This window comes from Varanus komodoensis, unplaced genomic scaffold (genome assembly GCF_004798865.1).
Source record: "Varanus komodoensis strain SLA01 unplaced genomic scaffold, ASM479886v1 scaffold39, whole genome shotgun sequence".
In the NCBI taxonomy this organism is placed as follows: domain Eukaryota; kingdom Metazoa; phylum Chordata; class Lepidosauria; order Squamata; family Varanidae; genus Varanus; species Varanus komodoensis.
The window spans coordinates 6,196,918-6,217,284 of record NW_025335922.1 but is presented as its reverse complement, the minus strand read 5'-3'; the positions used below and the strand labels follow the sequence as shown (position 1 = coordinate 6,217,284).

The window sequence follows — 20,367 nt, the reverse complement described above, 5'->3', positions numbered from 1 at the left end:
CAAAAATGGACCCGTGTGTGCTGGACTGTGTGATGTAATTGCGGCAAAAGCAATCCTAGACCAATCCTAGCTCCTAAGCCCCTGATCTTCTGTTAGCCATATGGAATAATGACCTGTATTATTTTAAAATCAGTGTTGGCCCCATGTCTTCATGCTTGTGTCAGAAGAGGTACAACCAGGAATTGGTACTATCCCTAATTTTGCAATATATCACAGGATGTGCCAGAAACATGTGGTGCTGAGTGATATTTCTGGCTGATACCACACTCCTGAGATTTGCTTTAGGACAGGTCAGTAGCACCTCACCTCTGATACCTTTTGGTCCTTGCAGAACTTTGGCAAAGCAGAAAGATGTACTTATTGTGGCTATTATGAACTTTGAAAGTACAGGGATGCTGGTGCCTTGAGTCCAGATATTGGTTTGCACCCAGGCAACTGATTTGTGATCCTGTTGCAATCCTATGCATAGTACCTGGGAGGAAGCCCCATGAAATGCAGCCAGACTTTCTGCCAGATCCAAGTAATTATATAGGGCCCTTTTCCTAACGATGGATAGGAATGTAGGAAGCTGCCTTTGACTGAGCCAGGCCTGTGATCCATCTAGCCCAATACTGTAGACACTGACTGGCAGCAGTGGCACTCGAGGGTTCCAGTCAGGAGTCTTTCTAGCCCTAACCAAATTGAACCCCAGACTTTCAGCATGCAAAGCATCTACCCCAACGCTAAACCCCTGTAAAATAAAGGGTCCCGAAAGACAAGAGGAACTGAAAGAAACACTTTCTACAACTTAGCAAGAGCTTAAAGGTTCTGTCTCACCATAAGCTTCTCCTTTGGGCTCTCCTGGCTGCAGGCAAGCATTACAGATACATCTTTGCAAGGAGAGCAGGTCCCATTCTATGGGGCTTGGATTGCGCCTGCCTTCACTTAAGAGGCATCTGTGGATGACATGCTGCGCAACAGCTCCTTTCCAAACTCTGGTCGCTCATGTCCAGAACATTGCTTTCTTTCCCCATCGATTTCTTTCAGCATCCTTAGAAGTGTGCTGTCAACAACTCCAGAAGTGGGGGAGGGGAGGATAGGTGCAGGGAGGAGAATTCACACAGAAAAGTCTGGCAGGAAGTCAGAAATGTTTGCCGAGTTTGAAGTCAGCGTTTTCAGCAAGCCCGTGCATTTGGGTACCCTTTCCTGTCTAAGGTCAGGCTTCACATGCTCTCCATTCTTCGCTTGATTCAGGACAAGGGAAAAAGAAGGGACTATAATTTGGACAATGCTGGTGTTTGGCTGATAATGCCGATGGACTGGGCATAGTGGGAGTTCGGGACATTTTTCTGCTATGATGTTAAAATCCATGTTCCACCATTTTTGCACCATGAGAAAGCAATTGCCTGTCTTATTCCTGATATCATCTTTGACTGGAAATACCTTCAGTTTAGACCAAACCACAGAGAAGGTAAGGGGCGAATTTTATTGTGTATGAGGAGGGCGGTGGAGGCTTCCATTGGGGACCATGTGGATTACCAGTGCCAAAAGGAGATGCACCCGTAGGCAAAGATTTATCAGGAATGCAGGTTTCCTCTGGACACAGGGCGAGCTTTGCACACCGAATAAATCTGAACATGTGCAGTAATCCTGTCCAGACTTCTGGAATCATTGCATACTTGCCACTTAGACATGGGAATGCCATTGTACCCACTTTGTTACCCCAGACTCTGTGCTTATCTACATAGTATATGCACAGGCTCTCCCCATCCAGCTGGGACATTCATTTTGCACCATATGCTTTGACTTGCAAGCCTATCGGCAGCGCTTATGTATCAATTTGTTCTGTACGCCCAAAGCCCATCCACTTGTGCAGGTCAAATATGGGGATGATGGGCATGATCTTCTTCCTCATACCACGCTTTGGCTCTTCTGGGATTCCGGATGGCTGAACAAGACCAGTGATTAATTTGCATAAGAAGTGACATTGTGCCAACATTTATTGCCATCTAGAAATGCTTCCCCTTAGCTGAAGTTCTCTCCTTATTCATCTTGGATACTGCAGATGGTTGGAGGAGTTATAGTTTTTCAGTGGTGATAAGAATGCGCAAAATCAGAAGTACTTTTCCAGGACTTCTACCAAGACCCAGGAACAGAAAAATATTTCCAGGACTTTGGACTGAATTCTGAGGTAGATGCTAGAACTCAAACTTGGTACCTCCTACTTGAATCATTGAGTCACTTCATTTGCTGATTCATCACTTAATCATGAAAGTGATGTGTCACTATGGCTTCAATTAGGAGCAAGTGTGATTGCACATAATGGGAATCACCTCTGAGCCGACATGCAGAGAGGGCTGTTCATCCAGCAAGACTATATTGATTGGTAACAACCCTGAGTCTCTCCTGGGAGTGGAACGGGTATCCAGTGGTTGCTAATTGCCCTAGCAAGGAAGTTCCTCTGAATACGAGCTGTACTTTATTTATTTTATACTAACACCGGGAGGGAGTATCTTTCCCCCTCCTCAGTGCCACAGTTCCAGTCCAAATCAATGAGCAACTGCTATTCTTAAACATAAAATATATGCAAATGCAATCACGAATTTAACATTTGTGTAGTTTGGTTCACAGAAGGCTAGAGCTAAAGGAATATGTTAGAGTTTTAGGGGGAATAGAGAAAAGGGATATGAGTGATGTGATAGAAGCAGGGCTTAAGCACCCACCTACATATATGTGATGTATTCTAAATGCAATAGTTGTGTACTGCTGCCATCTGTGTATTCTCCCTCAAGGGGGAGAAATGTACTTTGGGCTCTTAGACTCAGTCTTGTCTATCTGGGTGTCATCTGGAGGCTGAAGTGCTTTTAGCAGCTTTGACCGGTTTGCCATCTACAGCCTACTCTGGAGAAGACTGATCTGAACCCTCTGAAATATGGTTCAGTTATGTCCAGCTTACATTACCGTAATACACTCTGCAAGTCTTAAGATTGTCCAGAAGCCTCAGAATACAATGCAGAAGATGGCAGCTTGAATGCTTGCAGGAGCTAAGTGTTCAGATCCTATTGCAGCTATCCTATGCTAGTTACATTGGCTGCCTATTTATTCCAGGCAGGGCCCCATTTAAGCTGCTATTGCTAAACTTCAAAGCCTACATAATTGGGACCAGGTTACCTGCTTGCATGTATACAAATCTGCCCAAACGTTGGGAGGGACATCTGAAGCTCTGGTATGCTAGTGGGAGCTGTTACTTTGGTGGGCACCAAGAACTGCAAGGTCTTTTCTCCAATGCTGAACATCTGCAGAATATCTTCTCTGGGGAAATATGCATGTTCCCTTCTTTGATAGCCTTTAAGAAACCTTGAAAACCTTCCTTACATGGCCTTCATTTTGTCAATTTTAATGGTGCTGTATTTTAATTATTGTTTTTCTCTGCTCTTGCTAATTTCACTGTTGTTCTCTTGTCACTGTTGTTTTACTGTTTTAATAATCAGGAATTTAATTTCACACTAATCACGTTGCGAGCTGCCTTATGAGAGTAGTTCATTTGGAGCCTGTCTAAAAATATATAAAATAAACCAACTAATAACATGAATTAATGCCTGAAATAACCTAGAGCAGACTGTTAGAAGTCTCTGTTTGACAAAATACTGTTAAAGGCATAAAGTTATGGCCCTCCAGATGTTGCGAGGCTACAAATCCCTTTGTCTCTCACCAATGAACTTGCTGGTGACAAGGGCTGATGGGGATTGCAGTCCCCCAACTTCTGGATGGCTACTCATCTCCCATCCATGTTACAGCAGCTAGGAGAAAAGTCAGCAACCTAAGTGCTTCATTGCCTCCATCTGTTTCTCCCCCGTACCAACTCTCACTGCTGTTCTTTAGGGGAAGAACAGATGCAACGAGAACACCATCGTCACCACAAAAACCACATGCAGATCTTGTTCCCTCAATTCTGACATCCAGTGTCCTGAAGGTTACACCAAAATTACTAATGGTTCTGGGATCCGTGACTGCAGGTAATTCTTTTGAGCAATTACTTAGAGATATTCTTAGTGCTGAAACACAGATTTGCAATCAGCATGAGCCCTATTTGTACAATGTATGTGTGGATCCAACCACATGGAGCAGAGGGAAAGATATCCGCTTCCCAGGCACACCCGCCTCCCTGTCTCCTTCTGAAAATATCCCTTCCCAGCGTATTGGATGTTTGTACAAGGAATGCATGTGGTGGGTAGCTGGGTGGCCACAGTGGCATGTCCTGCCTCCAATAGCCCATTGCTTCTCCTATAGACGGAAAGGATACCCACAGCTGTGTGCCCGGAGAGCTCCTCTTTGCATGTGGAGCCATGCTGGAATATGTGAAGAAAGCCACGTGCATCCACAGCCATGCATGGGAAAGAGTGGTCTTTACAAAGACCACAATGAACGGGCTCCCCAGTGAATGGGCTACCCCAAACTTACACAGGTTCCATTGCCTCAGTGTGCCATGCGTCAATGTTGATGTATACAGGGTACCATCTATGCTCTGCAAAGGATGTCCAGAGAGAGACTGTTGCCCAGAATGAACATGGCTTCTTCCAACTCATTGGAGTACTGAGGAGGAGGAGGGTGTAAGGTCAACAAGTGCAGTTTCTCCCACTGGAGTTATGCAGTATTGGGGGAAATGGTACCTGCCGAGCGCCGCACTTTTTCATGGGAACTTTTAAATGGTTAAGAGTCTTGCACCTCACAGCCCTGCCGCATGCCTAGACCAGGCATGGAGAGGCCACCAGTTGGACTGCAACTTGCATCAGCCCGGGGTCATGGGGTCATGGTTGCCTTCCTCTGACTCAGTAAGTTCCTGCTGGAAGGGGGATGTATAATTTCCCACTCAGCGTTCTGCCTCATAGCTCAGTCATATATTTGGTAATATATGATGTTAGCAGAGCTGCTGAAGAGTTTAATAAGAGCTTTTATACACATACAAATACACACCCCACATGCCAAAATATAATAAACTCAATCAGATTGATTGGGTCAGATTCAAAGGATGCCCAAATCAATACAGGAGTCCTCCTAATCAAACCAAATCTGATCAGTACTGGAGCCTTTGGATTTTGAGGGGCACAGATACACAATCTGTCTCCAAAACAGATATTTCGACCCCAGCTTCCTGTACATGCAAAACTCAGTTATGGGAAGATGAGAGAATCAGACCAAAGCGTTAGTTCTGGAATTGGCTACTGTAGCTTCTAACCACAGTTTTCTGTCATCAGTCCAAGTGTTTGGGGCTGGTTAGTGTTAGCCAAGTCCATGACAAGCAGGATTTCCAAACTGACATTCAGAGACAGATCTAAGTCAAAGCAGGCAGCCTCCAAACCAGCCCAAGTCATATTTGGTTGTTTTCTTAATCACCAAATCAGGGTCCAAACAAAACTTGTGGTTAGTACATGCCATAGATATAGTGGAATTGAAGAAAACATGTGCAAAGATTCAGCTGCTACTCTAGCCTGGTTCAGCATTCACCAAAAATGCGCAGAGGAAGGAAGGTCACAGCCCGGCCCCACTCTGCCATCCTCATCCTCAGGCTGGTGTGTGTTCCTGGTTGTGTGGAGGGTTCCAAGCACAGCTCAGCAGAAGGAGGTCTGGAGCTGCAGCTGCAGGGAGCAAGTCCTGGTGGAATGAGCGTGGCTGGTGCACCTGGCCCAGCCTCTGCTGCCCTGCACTCCGAGAGGTGAGTGCCTGAAGCCTGAGGATGTTAAGAATGTTGCCTGAGCCCTGTATCCTCTTCTTGCAGATATTACATTGAGATCAGGAAGTTCACTCTGTCGCTTCCAGGATGTCGCCACAAATGTCTGAAGGAGTTCCAGCAGCCGCAGTGTTGCCTAGGATACTGGGGGCCAGATTGCCTTGGTAAAAGCACTTCCTTGGCTCCTGTTGTCTTTGCATATAAGTGTCTGGGGTGGGGGAGGTGCATGCGTGTGCATGCATGTGTATAAACAGACCCACCGAAATCCTTGCCTGGTTTATAGTTCTTTTATTTTCAATTTTTCTGGTTTGTAACCAGCGCCAAAGTCTGAGTTATCTTTTCTTCAGAGATCTCAGGCACTAATCAACAGGAAGCCCACTGACAAACTGCTTTCTAAGACAGAAGTGCAGAATCGCAGCACTGGGGTCCAGGTCAAGTCCCAATTCTGTTCTCCAAATGCTCTACTTTTCCCGCAACAGGCATTTTTCCAATTGTCGCATACCCTCCATGCCAAGAGGCTGAAATGCCTCTACATGTCTGGCCCTGGCAACTTTAAATTGAAATATCCTGTCCTGTCTTGTCTTCTGTCCTGTCCTTCGTATTTTGGCCTCACCCCTTTTGCCCCTGGCCTCACAACCATTGGAATGTAGAGTTCTAAAATGGAGGTTGGACCACAGCTGAAAGAGCATCAACACCCATTTCTTCATGGTTTAGAGACATGCAAGCTCCCCATACAATTGGTCCCAGGCTCAGTTCCCAGCATCTGCAAAGAGGCCTAGGGAAGGCACCTGTTTGGAAATTCTGGAGAGCTGCAGCCAAATAGGGAGACAATGGGCCTGTGCTCGGACTTCCTGAAACTCCCTTGCTAATAGTTTTGAAGGGGAATTTCTGTAGGAAGCTCCCTGCATGATGGCATGAAACATTTCCTCCAGCGTAATGGAATTCCAGCATGGTCACTGTAATAATTAATAAAAGAATTAATAATTAATCAAAGCCACCAGCACTAAAATTACAGAAGTTCACTAAAATTATATGCTGTGACCTCAGTATGGGCATATTGTAAATCTGTTGCTCTTAGGGTCACTCAGTAGCTCTTACAACTATAAAGCGCATAGAAATTTTGTTCTCCCTGAGACTATTTAGTGCAGATCACCTGTAATAATAGCAAAAGGTTCTTTGAGTGATGCATCCAAGCCAACACCATCTACATGCAAGAAGGAGAGACTGGTAATTTAGGATGATGTCACCCACTGAAATTACCTTTTCCCCAAAACTATTAAAGGCATAGGAGAACTGTTCTCATTTTCCCATGGCCACAGGAGTGGTGGAACAGCTGCCTGGGAGCTTAAATGTGCACCATAGACCAGCTTAAGAGACCTTTGGAATGCCTATTTATCAAGTCTGGCCGTGCTATTAGGCAGAGAGGGGCAGCTGCCTCGGCTGGCAGATGCTGGGGAGCAGTATGGAGGTGCTGAAGAGAAAAGCTATATCTACTGGGCGCCCTGGCCTGCACCCTGTCAGCTTGCCTTGCTGCTGTTGGAGCAAGATCCAACTAAGGCTGTATATGGAATTCTGCGGTTGTCTTTTGCCTCAGGTAGCCAAATGGCTTGGCTCTGATATATATTCAGTGCCATGCATGCCATATTAGCATGTGGCTACATGAGTAACTTACCCATGCTTACCTTCAATCTGCCCAGTAAGCAGTAACCCCCACCCCCAAAATAAACTTCTAAACTGGCCATGCCATCAGACTTTGCAGTAATTTTTTTAAAAAACCAGACACTTCACACTGCAGTCCTATTTGGAAGTAACTCCCACCGAGTTCAGTGCCATTTGTTCCCTTATAATTATGCTTAGGCTTAAAATTCTTTATATACTTCCCTGGAAGCAAGTGGCAGAGCCCACTTTCTACCACTGGGTGGAAATGCATTGGATTGCCCTATTAGCATCACAGAGGAGAGAAGACCAGCTACCATCTGGAGTGTTCCAAAATGTAAAGAACTGGGTCCCTGCTTTGTTGGCCAAGGTAGAACCATCAGGCAATATGATAATAATGCAGTAATGTGAACGGATGGGGAACTAGCTGGCTCGCCACTGCAGTTTCAAAACAAGAAGCCAAAGGGAAATGGAATAAAATTGTCAGCCGTTTTAAGTGGATGCTTTACAAAAAATAAAAACAAAGCAAAAACTCTCACCTCCCAACACATGAGCTTAAGCAGTTTTTTGGATTCTGGTTCCCTGAACAGAAATGCCAGTTGGTTAGGTTATAATGCGATTCCCTTTTACCAATGTGTGAGCCCCATCAAACTCAGTGAGCAGTACTCCTAATTACAGGGGTAGACTAGTGGTAAGTATAGAGTACAGTTAGGTTTTTTTGTGCAAGTCACTAAAGACACAATGCCATGCATGTTTAGACAGGAGGAAGGGCCTGCAGTCCCTTGTTGGGAGGGCTTTTTTCCAGGGCTTTTTTTTTGTCATAGAACGCACCGGAACAGCGTTCGGGCACCTTTTTTTGACGAATTTTCCCAAGTGATTGTGAATCGCCCTGTTGGGCGTAGCAGTTTGGCGGCAAAAATCATTAACATGGTGCCTGTGGGCTGCTTGTGTGTTGGCGCTGATTGTGAGGGCGCTGCTTGGCTTGGGATCGGTCGTGTGGTCGCGTGCTGAGTGCTTACTGCCGGCGGCGACCATTATATTTATGTGTGTGTAGAGTGACTGGCTATGTGCAAAAGGTAAATAAGTTCTTTATTTCAAAAAAAGTTGGTGACTTGAAAATCTTTTTTAGTGTAAAAGTGTGACCCCAAGATGTGAGTTCCGACACCTTTTTTTTTTTTTTTTACAAAAAAAGCACTGCTTTTTTCTATCTAAATATGCATAGGACTGTGTCTCCGTACCTCTGGGGTGGGATCTGGCCTCCAGGGCATTTCCTCTGCTCCACAGTTTCTTTCACTCCATCTGACCCCTCTGTTCCTGGGAAGTCCCATTCTCACCTCCAAACACCGATCATTCAGGAAAGTAAAATTGTTTCAGGGGTTGAAGTTGTTGGTACTAAGGCCTGTGGCAGCGCCCGAAGGAGGGTAAGTGGTAGGGCTGGAAGCAGTTCCTTGTGGCCTCATGTTTTCAAAATGCCTGTCTTTATCCAGACAGATTCAAACAAGCTTATAGACCTGCTGTAAAACCCATGAGTATAAAATTGAATTTGCTTCTTCTAAGTACATCCACATCCATGCCCCCCTTTGCAAAAAAACAAAACAAAGTGTGGATTACATGGTGGTCCTTACTTTTCTCCATTTTACCCTCACAGCAACCTGGTGAGATGGTTGGACTGAGTGTCAGAGACTGGCCCAAATTCACCCACTGGGCCCCACGACAAGCGGGTACAAGACCCCTGGCCTCCCAGACCCCGGTGTGACACCCTCACCACCCTGCCACGTTGCTCATTTTGTTGCCTCTCATTTGCAGAATGTCCAGGTGGCGCAACCTCACCCTGTAATAACAAGGGCCACTGTTTCCAGGGAATGACCGGGGATGGAACCTGCGTGTGCCAGGTACACACTTGTTATTTTCCTAAGACAGCATTTATCACAGGGCTGGGGAAGCTGTGGCTCCCCAGACAGAGTAGTACTCCAATTCTCATCAACCCCAGACAGCCTAACTAGCAGCAAGGGATGATGGAAGTTCTAGCTGAACAACATCTGGAGAGATATAGCTTCCCCCAGCCCTGCATTATCACAACTGGGAAAGGACAAAGAAAAAAAGGTAGTGTTGATACCAGACTACAGTGGCAAAGATGCATCATTAGTTAAAAGCACATATTAAACAGGACAAGAAATGCAGGGTTGGCAGAAAGATGTGCAGTCACCTAGACCAAGTCCTGTGCCTATGAAGGAAATTTACTGCTTCAGCCTTCCAAAAGAATCAAAGGAAACCTTACCAAGTGTGACTTTTTCCCTAGAATGTTTGTTTAAGATTTAGCATGGCTGACTGGGAAACACTGGGAGCTATAGGACATTTTCCTATCTAAACAAACATACAATTGCACCATTAGGCTTATTAACTTTTCACAACCTCACTTATTTCTTTTTTTTTTTTTTTCTTTGCAGAAAGGGTTTAATGGGACTGCTTGTGAAAAATGTGCAGAAAACAATCTCTTTGGACCTACTTGCACTTCAGGTATGTATTGATATGAGCTCCATTTAAAAAAAGAAAAGAAAAGCATGTAACAAATTAAAGCTGTAGTACTCCTACCCCCAATAATATTACAGGCCAACATAAAATCGTTGCCAGTCCTCACTGACTGGCAGCAGCTCTGCATGCTTTCAGGTAGGACTTTTTCCCACATCCACCTGGACATCCTGGGAACTGAGCCTTCTGTATTTAAGGCATGCCTCTACCACTAACCCACATCCTCTCCTTAAGTGTTGAACACAGGAAGCCACCTTATACCCAGTTGGACTGTTGCCATCTGAGCCAGTAGCATCTAAATCAGTGGTGCAGAAACTATTTCAGCTCAAGGACTAACTTCTCTTCCAGAGATGCTCTCAGGAGGAACATTCCAGCAGTTGGCAGAGCAAAAACACCAAAAATGCTGGTGCATTTTGACTTAAAGCGCTTCTTTCCAGTAGCTAGACCTGCAGGAAGCATGTGAGCCTATTAGACTGTGGGACAGAGAGAACTACGCTAAACCAAGAGAAGCACCCGTGATTAGGAGGAAGGGTTGGAGATGGGGAAGGGGCATGGTCCGCTCAGGATCCACAAGAGCTGATCTGACTTGCTCCTTGGGTTCCATGCCCCTAATCTAAACTGGCTGCTGTGAACTGACCATTTAGCTGTAGTTGTCAAGCATTTATCCTGGCACCTTCTGCATGCAAAGCATATGGGCTTCCCCTGGCTTGTGACCCTTCCCTTCTTTGTCATGAGCTGTGGCCCTATCTAAACACACAAGAAGGTTGTGCAGGAATAAAGGCAGCCCTGTGCACACCATTCTTTTCTCAGATTCTTGGATAGAGGAATGTTTCCTGTAGATAGGCTCCCTTCTAAGTATAGAGGGGAACTACAGTAATCAGCGGGAGGAATAGTGAATGCTGACACAGTGAGAACGCTTTGAAGGCATTTCCTACAGTTATTTCCTATAGAGTGCAGCTGAATTGTCTAACCAGCAAGAGCTAAATGGAAGCTGTTGCAGGATGCAGGATGAAATGCTCAGTTTTGAATTGGGAGCCCTAAATCAAAATGCCACTTCAGACAAGCAGGCCTGGGCAAACGATGATATTTTAGTTCTTTGTCTCTGCCTGTAGTGAAATCTCGTGGCAGCTCTAAGCCTTGGGCTGAATGGAACAACTCTCAGCCGCAACATTTCTGAGATGCTAGGTTGGCCCTGGAGCTTTGACAGCATCTGAATTTTCTTTGCTATTGGAAGCGCTTATCCAGGCTGATCAGTCATATTGACCCACAATACGTATTTATAAATGGATGATTTATTTATGGTGAATAAATATGATATGCAAGGTCTTAAGCAAGAATGGAATGGTATTGTCCCATTTCCCCTAATCAATGGATTGCAGCCTTGGCATTTGTATCTGAAACATCTATTGGTCTCAAGTTATTGCCTTTTCAGCAAAAATACTTGTTCCATGTCAATTGGATGTAGCAATGACTATGAATTATCTGTGAATAACAAACTATGGTCAGTTATTACACCTGGGTTCTGACAACGTAGTAACCCACAGTTCAATGACAATACTCATCCCATATGCAGCCTTTGTGTGTGCATTATTGTGTTGTGTGAACTCAGCCAACATCTCTTGTGAAAGGGTTTCATCTGGTTCAATGTTTTGGCAATGCGCAATAACTTAATGTTTTTGAGAGAAGTATATCATACATATATAAACCTCTTGCTGGACTATTCTGTAATATTCATGGATGCACATGCCCTTTTAAATCTACCTGCCTCCTGGAAATTAATGCAGTCAGCTCAAATGGATTCTCCACGCTCTTCTGACCATTAACAGACAGATGTCACAGCACCAGCAAGGTAAATAATCACCTCCTAAAATGCAGGGCACTGAGGACGTCACAATTCTCCCAACATTTGAATGGGCAGTAAATAGATGCCACTTTCAAACAGATACTGGTCTGCTTTTATTTATATGTTATTTTTAGAAAGTTGTTGTATTTTAAGATCAGATAGATCTGCTGTACATACACACTTCATGTGTATACATTGAAATTTATATATTCAAATCTAGGTAGCTATATTTTTTCTTTTTTGTTGTGTTGAAATTTTATGATAAGAATCAATAATATTTAAAAAATTAAGATAAATAATGCATTGCATTGTGCAAAGAAAAAAGTCACAATTAAGCACTGTTGATGTAGCAGCTGCATCAGATATAGTTAAGGGCACAACATTTGGGATATGTCTTGCTTTTTTTTCCTGGAGGCCCTAACTGCTATCAGCTGCCATGGCATGAAAGACTCCCTAGGTGCATCATCACCATAATTGTGTGCATTTGACCAGTGCCTGGGCAATGAAGGCCCCTCATTCAACCTGTGTACCCAAATATTGCTGACTCTACTGTAACCAGTTCATTCTTCCTTGCAGAATGCAGCTGCGTCCATGGCACATGCAACAGCGGAATTGCCGGAGATGGAAAGTGCACGTGTTTGTCGGGATACAAAGGTCCTAGCTGCGACCAGCGTAAGTAAAATGTGTCTGTTTCTGAGCAAAGTTCCCTTAAGGCAGCCGGGGGGACCCAGGTTAATGAACTGCTCAACATTTCCTGGTCATGGTGAGCCGTTCAAAAGGACAACCCTTGCAACAGGGTGTGTTGCATTTCTCTGGGGCCCATGCAGACCAGCAGTTTTTCCTTTCATCTGCTTCTGCTATGGTGTTTGTAGCAGAACCAGATTATATGAAATGTTTCTCCTTTAAGCACACAGCTTTGTTTGCCATGGCTATGAATATCATTGTTCTTGGTTCAACAGATATTTTAAAGACATTTTGCTCTCACTGTTCTGCTTTTCTTGCTGCTGACAGATCCATTAAGTAGGATGACTATGTGTCCTTTGCAGAAGATAGTCCTCTGTTCTGTAGAGCTCGCAGAGGGCAGTCCTTTGCTTGAGGTTGTCTTTGAGCTGATGCTCTGTCCAGTCCAAATATGGTTTAAAATGGGGGGAGCACCAGCAGGAGCCTTAAAATTGCCCATCCATAACAGGACATGGACACCTGGTTGGCCTTCTCCACTATAGTGAAGTGTATTGCATTTATCCTTAAATCATTATTTCTAAATGGGTAGATGTCCACATATTATGCCAGTTGGCATCTTCTCTTTTGATGATGCAGTTCCTCTTTTCCCAAATCCATAAATGGCCACTCTAAAGTTAAGGACATTGAAAGGAAGGCCCCCAGTGTATCTCAGCATGAGAGCAAGCACTTCAACTCTAGCAATCCGATCAGATCTGACTTTGCTATAGCACAGTAAACACTTGGGGAGATTTGTGCTGGTTTGTTTACTTGGGGAGGTTAATGCAGCAATGCATGCCTGCATATTATAACAGTTGGGTTTATTTTGGTCCTAGCAATACCCGAATGTCAGGCTTTGCAATGCCCAGAATACTCCAGATGTTCTTTATCCAGTGCAGATGGAAAACAACTGGAATGCCAATGCCTTCCTAACTACGAAGGAGATGGCAAACAGTGTGAACGTAAGTAGATCAGTGGCCCATTGGCTTTTCTCTTTTTGGACAGCAAGACAGTGGCTGGGACATTTCAATTTCAGTGCGCATAAAACTTTGTTTCCATGCATTCTACTAGAATGCATTGCTTCTCGGTCTCGGCCAGTCACCTGCCCCTGCAAGAGTTGGATATGGATGGCCAGTTACCAAGGGATAAGTTATTACCTGACACATATGCTGATGAGGTGGCTACTGGATGGCAACATCCACCATGGCTGGAGGCAAAGGGGAAGGAGAAAGCTCTACCACCTTTCTGGAAACCATAGGAAGGCAGCAGCTGTCTCAGGGTGCATTTATGTAAACATCATGTAAGTCGTTCTTGACTGAACAGCAGCCTCCAACATGGGCAGGTAACATCAGAAGGAACTGCTAACCGGTCAAGAACTTGCTTGTGTAATGCCAAATGAACAAGCTTCATCTTCAGATCTTGATCATAGCTCCAAGCACTGTGGTCTGTATTGCTGGGCCATGCGGGGCACCATATTTTCCTTCCTCTCAGTGAGATATCTTGGTCCAGTCATGGTGACCAGAATCAATTGCCCCTCCAGGCATGGCCACCGGAGTATTACTTTGCTGGCCACCATCAAATGTAACCGTTTACAAAGGGCAGCGTCCGAATCATGCTGCCAAAAGGCAAAGGAAGTTGTTTCTGATCAGGTATACAAAAATGTTAAGAGACTCAGAATCACCTGACAAAAAGAGACATTGCATTTCATTTATTACATTTGTATGCTGCCCCATAGCCCATAGGACTCTCTTGTACAATATAACAGAACAAAACAGATCCATAAAAATACAATAATACATTAGAGCAATACAATCAAGCAATACAATATTTAACTGTAAGTGATACAAAATTAAACAAACCTTAATACAATAATATAATACATAATGCAGTACATAATATCAATATATAATACAATATAATACATAATACAATTAATATTAGCAATAATAATCAATATAACCATAATCCTCCCACCCAACATCCCACCCAGGAGGAGTACCCAGATACAGATGAAGATATCTTGGTTGATGTGGAAAAATGAGCACAGTGTCTATTTTCTGGTGCTTCTTTCTAATATTTGTTTTTTCTCTCCCACCCCCACAAGCCATCAACCCATGCTCAAAAAATGTTTGTGATCCTCATGCTGATTGCCTCTATCTTGGACCAAATCGTCATAAATGTACATGCCAGTTTGGCTACAGAGGAGATGGCGAAGTCTGCATGCCAATAGACCCTTGCCAAACAAAATTTGGGAATTGCCCTACGGAGTCTACAGTTTGTAAATATGATGGCCCTGGGAAGGTGAGCATACCTGAAGCAATTGCTGACCAAATTCAAAGGGAAATGGCTGAGTCCAGGCACATCCCAATCCATTGACCCTCTAGTCCCACCAGCAGGCATTCTCTTAGGACTGTATTTCATCCTAAACAATTGTTACATGCAGATTTATTCCTGATGTGCCAGATTATTATTTTCAAGAATTGGGGGGAAAAAGTGATTTGCCCCACCTAAAATGTGACATGTCATCTGCTGCCTTGGAATTCTGCCACCACATTGCCCACTTCATTCTGCTGAATGCCAAGACTGCAGTTGCTGCAGATTTGGAAAAATCCTGCAGCAGGATACAATCAATGTCCTCTGGCACTCTGAGTCTACTTCCTGCCTTATTGTCACTGTCACCAGCTGCTGCTGTTCCTCTTCTTTCTCCTCGTCCTCCTCCTCATCACAAGCAGCTGCTTGCTTGCCAGGTGGAGCATCAGTGTATGTAGACAGTGTCACCTCTGGCTTCTCCTTCATGGCATCACCACCATGAAAAAGGATGAACAAGTAGAAGGTGCTGGGAAAGAGGAGCAAGTCCAAGGACTCTGGTCCGTAGACCCTCTTTCTGGGGTATGGAGCCTTAGCGGGTACCCAGCCATGTCTCCTCTTGAATCTGGCCTTGGGACTCACGGAGAAGTCCTTTCTCCCAAGAATTTGTTGTTTCAGAAATGGCAAGACAATGGAGGAAGAAAAAGGAAATGTAAAACAGTAAAGAGAAAGGGAAGAGGAGGAATAGTAATAAGAGATTAACAGAAGCAAAGTGCATTTTTTAAAAAATAAAATGTCATCTTTTCCCCCATTTCAGTCTCATTGTGAATGCAAGAAACATTTCACAAATTTTGTGCCTGGACTAGGATGCAGTATGACAGATATCTGTGCAACTAACAATCCCTGCCATAAATATGCTGAATGCACAATGGAAGCACCAGGACATACCCTGTAAGTCAAGTATCTTCTGCGCTCTTGCTGGGATGGAATGGCTATTTATAAATATAGAAACTCAGCAAAAGTGAGTTCTTTGCAAAGATAAAGACAGAGTAGAATAGAAGTGAGGCCAATGGCTGATCATACTCTTTGTGTGGAGAAACATTCAGCATATACATTTTGATGTTTACTGTTAGCATGCCATCAGTTAGCACTAGAAATGAATGCTGTCCAAAATGCCCTGTCCTTCACAGTGCATATTTTAATGCATGCATTCCCAAACTTAGACATTTTAGCACTGGTTGGATTGTGCCAATGCTTTGTGGGGTGAATTTTTTCTTTTATCTGTTCACCGTGAATTTGCAAGACCTGTGGTTAATGACCAGTCTGTATGCAAGTAGTTCATCAAGCAGTCTTACTTCTTGTTGATGCTGTGTCTCTGCATTCCTTAGCTAAGCTGCAATGCATGTGGGGGGTTTGCTTTATTTTGTGCAGATGCACCTGCCAAAGGGGCTATGTAGGTGATGGATTTATATGTTATGGAAACATCATGGAACAAATAAGAGATATGAACACCAAACCTGGAGGACAGTGGCAAGGAAAACTAATTTCTGCTATAGAACTCTTTGGTAGGTAGATACATTTAACTAAGAAAACTATTTAGTCTTGAAATGTATTGTCACTGTTTGAAGCCTAGACTTTTAGACCCAGATGAGCCCAGTTGTTTTATTACTTAAAGGAAGAAGCAACTTAGTAGAACTTTTCAAGAACACACTTCTATCGGAAAGGATTCAGTGATGTCTTTGCACCAACACGAATTAGATTGTACTTGTTCAAGGGGTGTCCACACAATGTCAATAGTATGAGCGTGTACGATGGGTGTTCTGGGGAATCCCATTACACATGCTACACTAGAGGTCTCTTACACTAATGGGGTGTGATCTGAGGTCTCTTGCAATGTGATGGACTAATGGGGTGTGATATAAGTCTCTTACACGAATGGGAGTGCAATGACATTACCGAACGCTATCCAATAGAAGGGTGATTAGAAGCGTTCTACTAAATTGCTGCTTTCTAGCACAACACCCATTAACTTCCAGACATCTGGGACAGCATTGTAAGCCCCTGCTCTTATCCTTAAGATTCTGTCTCCATCAAGTTGGGAAGGATCAAAGGGCTCATCATTGCCCAAAGCACTTCTTAAGCTATTTACATAGCCACCTGTATAAACCAGAGCACAGCTGGTCTTGGAATAAGAGTAGAGAGGTTTACAAATGAAGCATCATATTAGGCATCCTAGAAAATTTCACTCAGGTTACATTTTTAACCAACAACTTCAGGGGCAATCCCATGCAATTGTAGACAGAAAAAAAGGCCTAAAACTCCTCTCTTGCTGCAGCAAACTCTACTGGGAGTTCTATGCAGTTTTTCTATATAAACCTGCGTGCAATTGCCCCATTATTTTGTTCTTCCCAGGCTAATATATGGATTGGAATGTGGTTGCCCTCCAGATTGAACATGCCTCCAAATTTTGTAGTACAGGTTTTTTTGCTCAAAACATGCCTACAAACATATTTATTTGGGTGGGGGATGCATACAAAAAGTATATGAAGGGATTGTAAGTTTTAGTGTAGTTTTACAAATATTTTGACAGAAAATGGCATGGAACAGTCCTATCATTAAAAGTTTGAAAACTGGCCCATTATGGGTCCTTCCACCCCAGACCATGTTGTGTTGTATTTGGGAGGAGGAGGAGGTGCGGTAAGTAAAAAGGAAAAGAAAACAAGTAGCTCAGAGTCTGCAATCGCCACCATCTAGGGAACACTTAAAGGTCCAGACTTTATTTATGGGTGAAAGCCTGGAAGCGTTCAGTGGCTATGATTATTAATTAGAACCCAGTTCTGCAATAAATACAATCCTTTTCCATTCCACTGTACCATGTTTACATCCTTAAAAATATCAGAGTAAGCAAGATTTTTTTTGGTCTGTTTTACTGGGCAATAATATCCCATTTATGTTATAAATTAATGTTACCATTCCTCTTTTATGGATTCTGACATTTTTGCTCCATGAGGAATGCGAGGAAGGGAAGAGGCTTGTTCAGTTGTGGAGGAAACAGGATGGATGAGGACGATGGAGGAAACTGTTGATATGAGATAGCAAGAGATCCACGCCTTCCCGTTAGCTTTTGTGTTTATACAGTTTCCAGAGCTGCAATATCAGCTCCTTCAAAATTCAGGTGGTCATAATAAATGCTTTAGCTCTTTCAAAGGAAAGAGAAAAACAATTTCCTGAGGCCCATTAAAGTGTGTGTAGAGATGATACTAGTTCATAAAGACAGTCATCAGTCCCTTGCTGACTCTTTCCTAAATCCAAGTTTGAAGAACCAACAGAATGCAGACTGCTCTTATTTTCTGTCCCACTGGCCTGTTACAGTGGAAGCTTTGTGTACCACATTGTGAGTGTTGAAGGCAAAAATGGATATAAATATTTAAAAAAACAAATGAGCTTCCAGTGAGTTCCTTCCAGAGAGAAGCAAAGCTGAGGAAGCAGTGAGCTTCTGGAAATGTTTACCATTGAGAGAACTGGAAAGAACATGAACAGCACTCACCTCACTAAGAGAGAATGGATTTTCAAGGGAAAAGAGCAATGTCTCTTTTTCCTACTAGTCTTCAAAGCACATTGTTAACAGTGGAGAAGATGGTGAAACATGCCATTCTTTACACAGATGGTGGAAGTAAGCGGGGGACCCATGAACACATAGGAGTCTTTGCTCATTGTAATCCAATCCAATAGCTAAAGCTGTTGCTGCATAGTTTATTCTTTTTGAAATATATCTTTGTATATCCTGCCTATTCTTGGAAGCTAAGCAAGATCAGGCTTGGTTGAAATCTGGATGGGTAACTTAATATTATGAACTGCCCAGAAAGTGTTGGCTGTGGGCAGTATATAAATGTAATTAATAATAATACTGATACTCTTTCATGGTAACCACATTTCTTTTCTGTTTTCTTTTCCTTCCTTTCCTTTTAAGAAAGTGCTTACGAATGGCCCTTGAACAGCTTGGGACCATTTACAGTTCTTGTTCCAACAAATCCAGGGTTCAAAGGAATCAATGTAAGTACAGTGTTCAGAAATGGTGTGATATTTTTAAACAACAAGGAAGTAGATACTTGTTTTGGTCTTTTTAAAAATGGCACCGTATTTTATACTTTATGCTTATAGTCAAAAAGAAAAACAATTCTCTCTTGGCTCTGCAAAATAGCAATTACTGAAGCGTTAAACCAATTCGATGTGGGCCTCAATTTTTGGAGCCAAACCAAGGTATCTTGACAAACCAGCAATGAATTCTACATGGGGTTATCTCTGAACAGTCTTTGGAACAGTCTTTGGAAATGGTTGTCCCCCAGGAACCCAGCTGTGAAAATGCTAGTGGGCAGCCACCAACACAAGGATGTCCACCACCCAAGTGTCATGATCCCTCACCACTGGATGTGCTAGCTAGGGCTGATGGGAGTTGGAGGCCACAGTGATGTGCAGGGCAGCACTTGATGCCAGCTTGTTTTCAGGCCCAGTTAAGTGTACTCCTGATGCTCTTTAAGGCCCCCAGTAGTGCTTAGATCCAGGATATTGTATGGCAGGATAGGAGATGTGTGGTACTTTGAACTGCAGCATCCGCAATCCCTCAGCACTGGTGATGTTTGCTGGAGTTAAGAGAGATCTCCTTTCCAAAACATCCAAAGGGAAGCAAGTTCCCTGTCTCTGGCTCATGAGTTGTCTCATCCCCTACTAACTTGCCCACATCCTAAGATTTGGCAAACAGGCTCTTCTATGTCCTGACTGTGATGGAGTCTTAGCTGGTAGGGGCCACACCTAATTATTTTATCCCAGGATGCAGAGTTGGCCCCTTCTCATATGGTCATGGTGCTGCATAGCCAGGGTCTCTAACATGGCACCCATGTGCTCTGCCCCCAGGGTGCCCCTGAACATGTCCCTTGGCACCCACAGGGTTCCCTGTCCTTCCTGACTTTTATTTTATTTATGAATTATTTTTAACTGGCATGCTGCAGAATAAACTGCTGCCCTCAAGCACCAACACTATTTGGGTTCAGAAGAATGGTTTTGTGTTTGGGGACTCAGGCCCTCCCTTGTGCCTTGTCTTTAAATTCTTGGGAAAGTTTCTTTGCTTTGCTTTGCTTTGCTTTGCTTTTCTTAAAGCTCACAAATTTACCTTATGGAAAATGAGTGCTTTGTGATCAGCCAGAGCTGCCAAGGGACCTGTTTTACGGATGGGTGAAGTCCCCTTGGCAGCCAGTTTATGAAGGTGCCCATAATTCAAAATTCAGTCTGGGCACACCAACTCAAAAAGACTGGGAACCCCTAGTGTACACCAAAACCTCCCTCTTTGGGAAGGAGTTTGTTTTACCAAATATAAAAAATGCACCTGATGTCTGCTTGGGATGGGGTGCATTTTATTGCATTTGATAGTTGGGCTTAATGGTATTTATTTATTTGTTTGTTTGTTTATATCCTGCCCCATTAGCCATACAGCTCCCTTAAGGCTGTTAACCACCCTGAGTGCATGTACCGTTAGGGAAGGATATACATTTCCATTTTCTCCAAATGCAATCTCTTTTCCTTGTCTCCACATTTTGGCAGTGCCTTTCCATTA

At 43.6% G+C, this 20,367-nt stretch overlaps 1 protein-coding gene across 1 annotated transcript in view; it reads left to right on the top strand.

The window, feature by feature from the left end:
• Positions 1-1,369: 1,369 nt before the first annotated feature.
• Positions 1,370-20,367, top strand: part of STAB2 (stabilin 2) — a 90,192-nt gene continuing 71,194 nt past the window's right edge. Inside the window, exons 1-11 of the mRNA XM_044441068.1 lie at positions 1,370-1,450; positions 3,862-3,995; positions 5,756-5,871; positions 9,170-9,255; positions 9,811-9,880; positions 12,312-12,407; positions 13,289-13,414; positions 14,557-14,753; positions 15,577-15,710; positions 16,191-16,324; positions 18,730-18,812. Coding sequence (XP_044297003.1) covers positions 1,370-1,450; positions 3,862-3,995; positions 5,756-5,871; positions 9,170-9,255; positions 9,811-9,880; positions 12,312-12,407; positions 13,289-13,414; positions 14,557-14,753; positions 15,577-15,710; positions 16,191-16,324; positions 18,730-18,812 — 1,257 coding nt within the window. The remainder of the gene's footprint in view (positions 1,451-3,861; positions 3,996-5,755; positions 5,872-9,169; positions 9,256-9,810; positions 9,881-12,311; positions 12,408-13,288; positions 13,415-14,556; positions 14,754-15,576; positions 15,711-16,190; positions 16,325-18,729; positions 18,813-20,367) is intronic.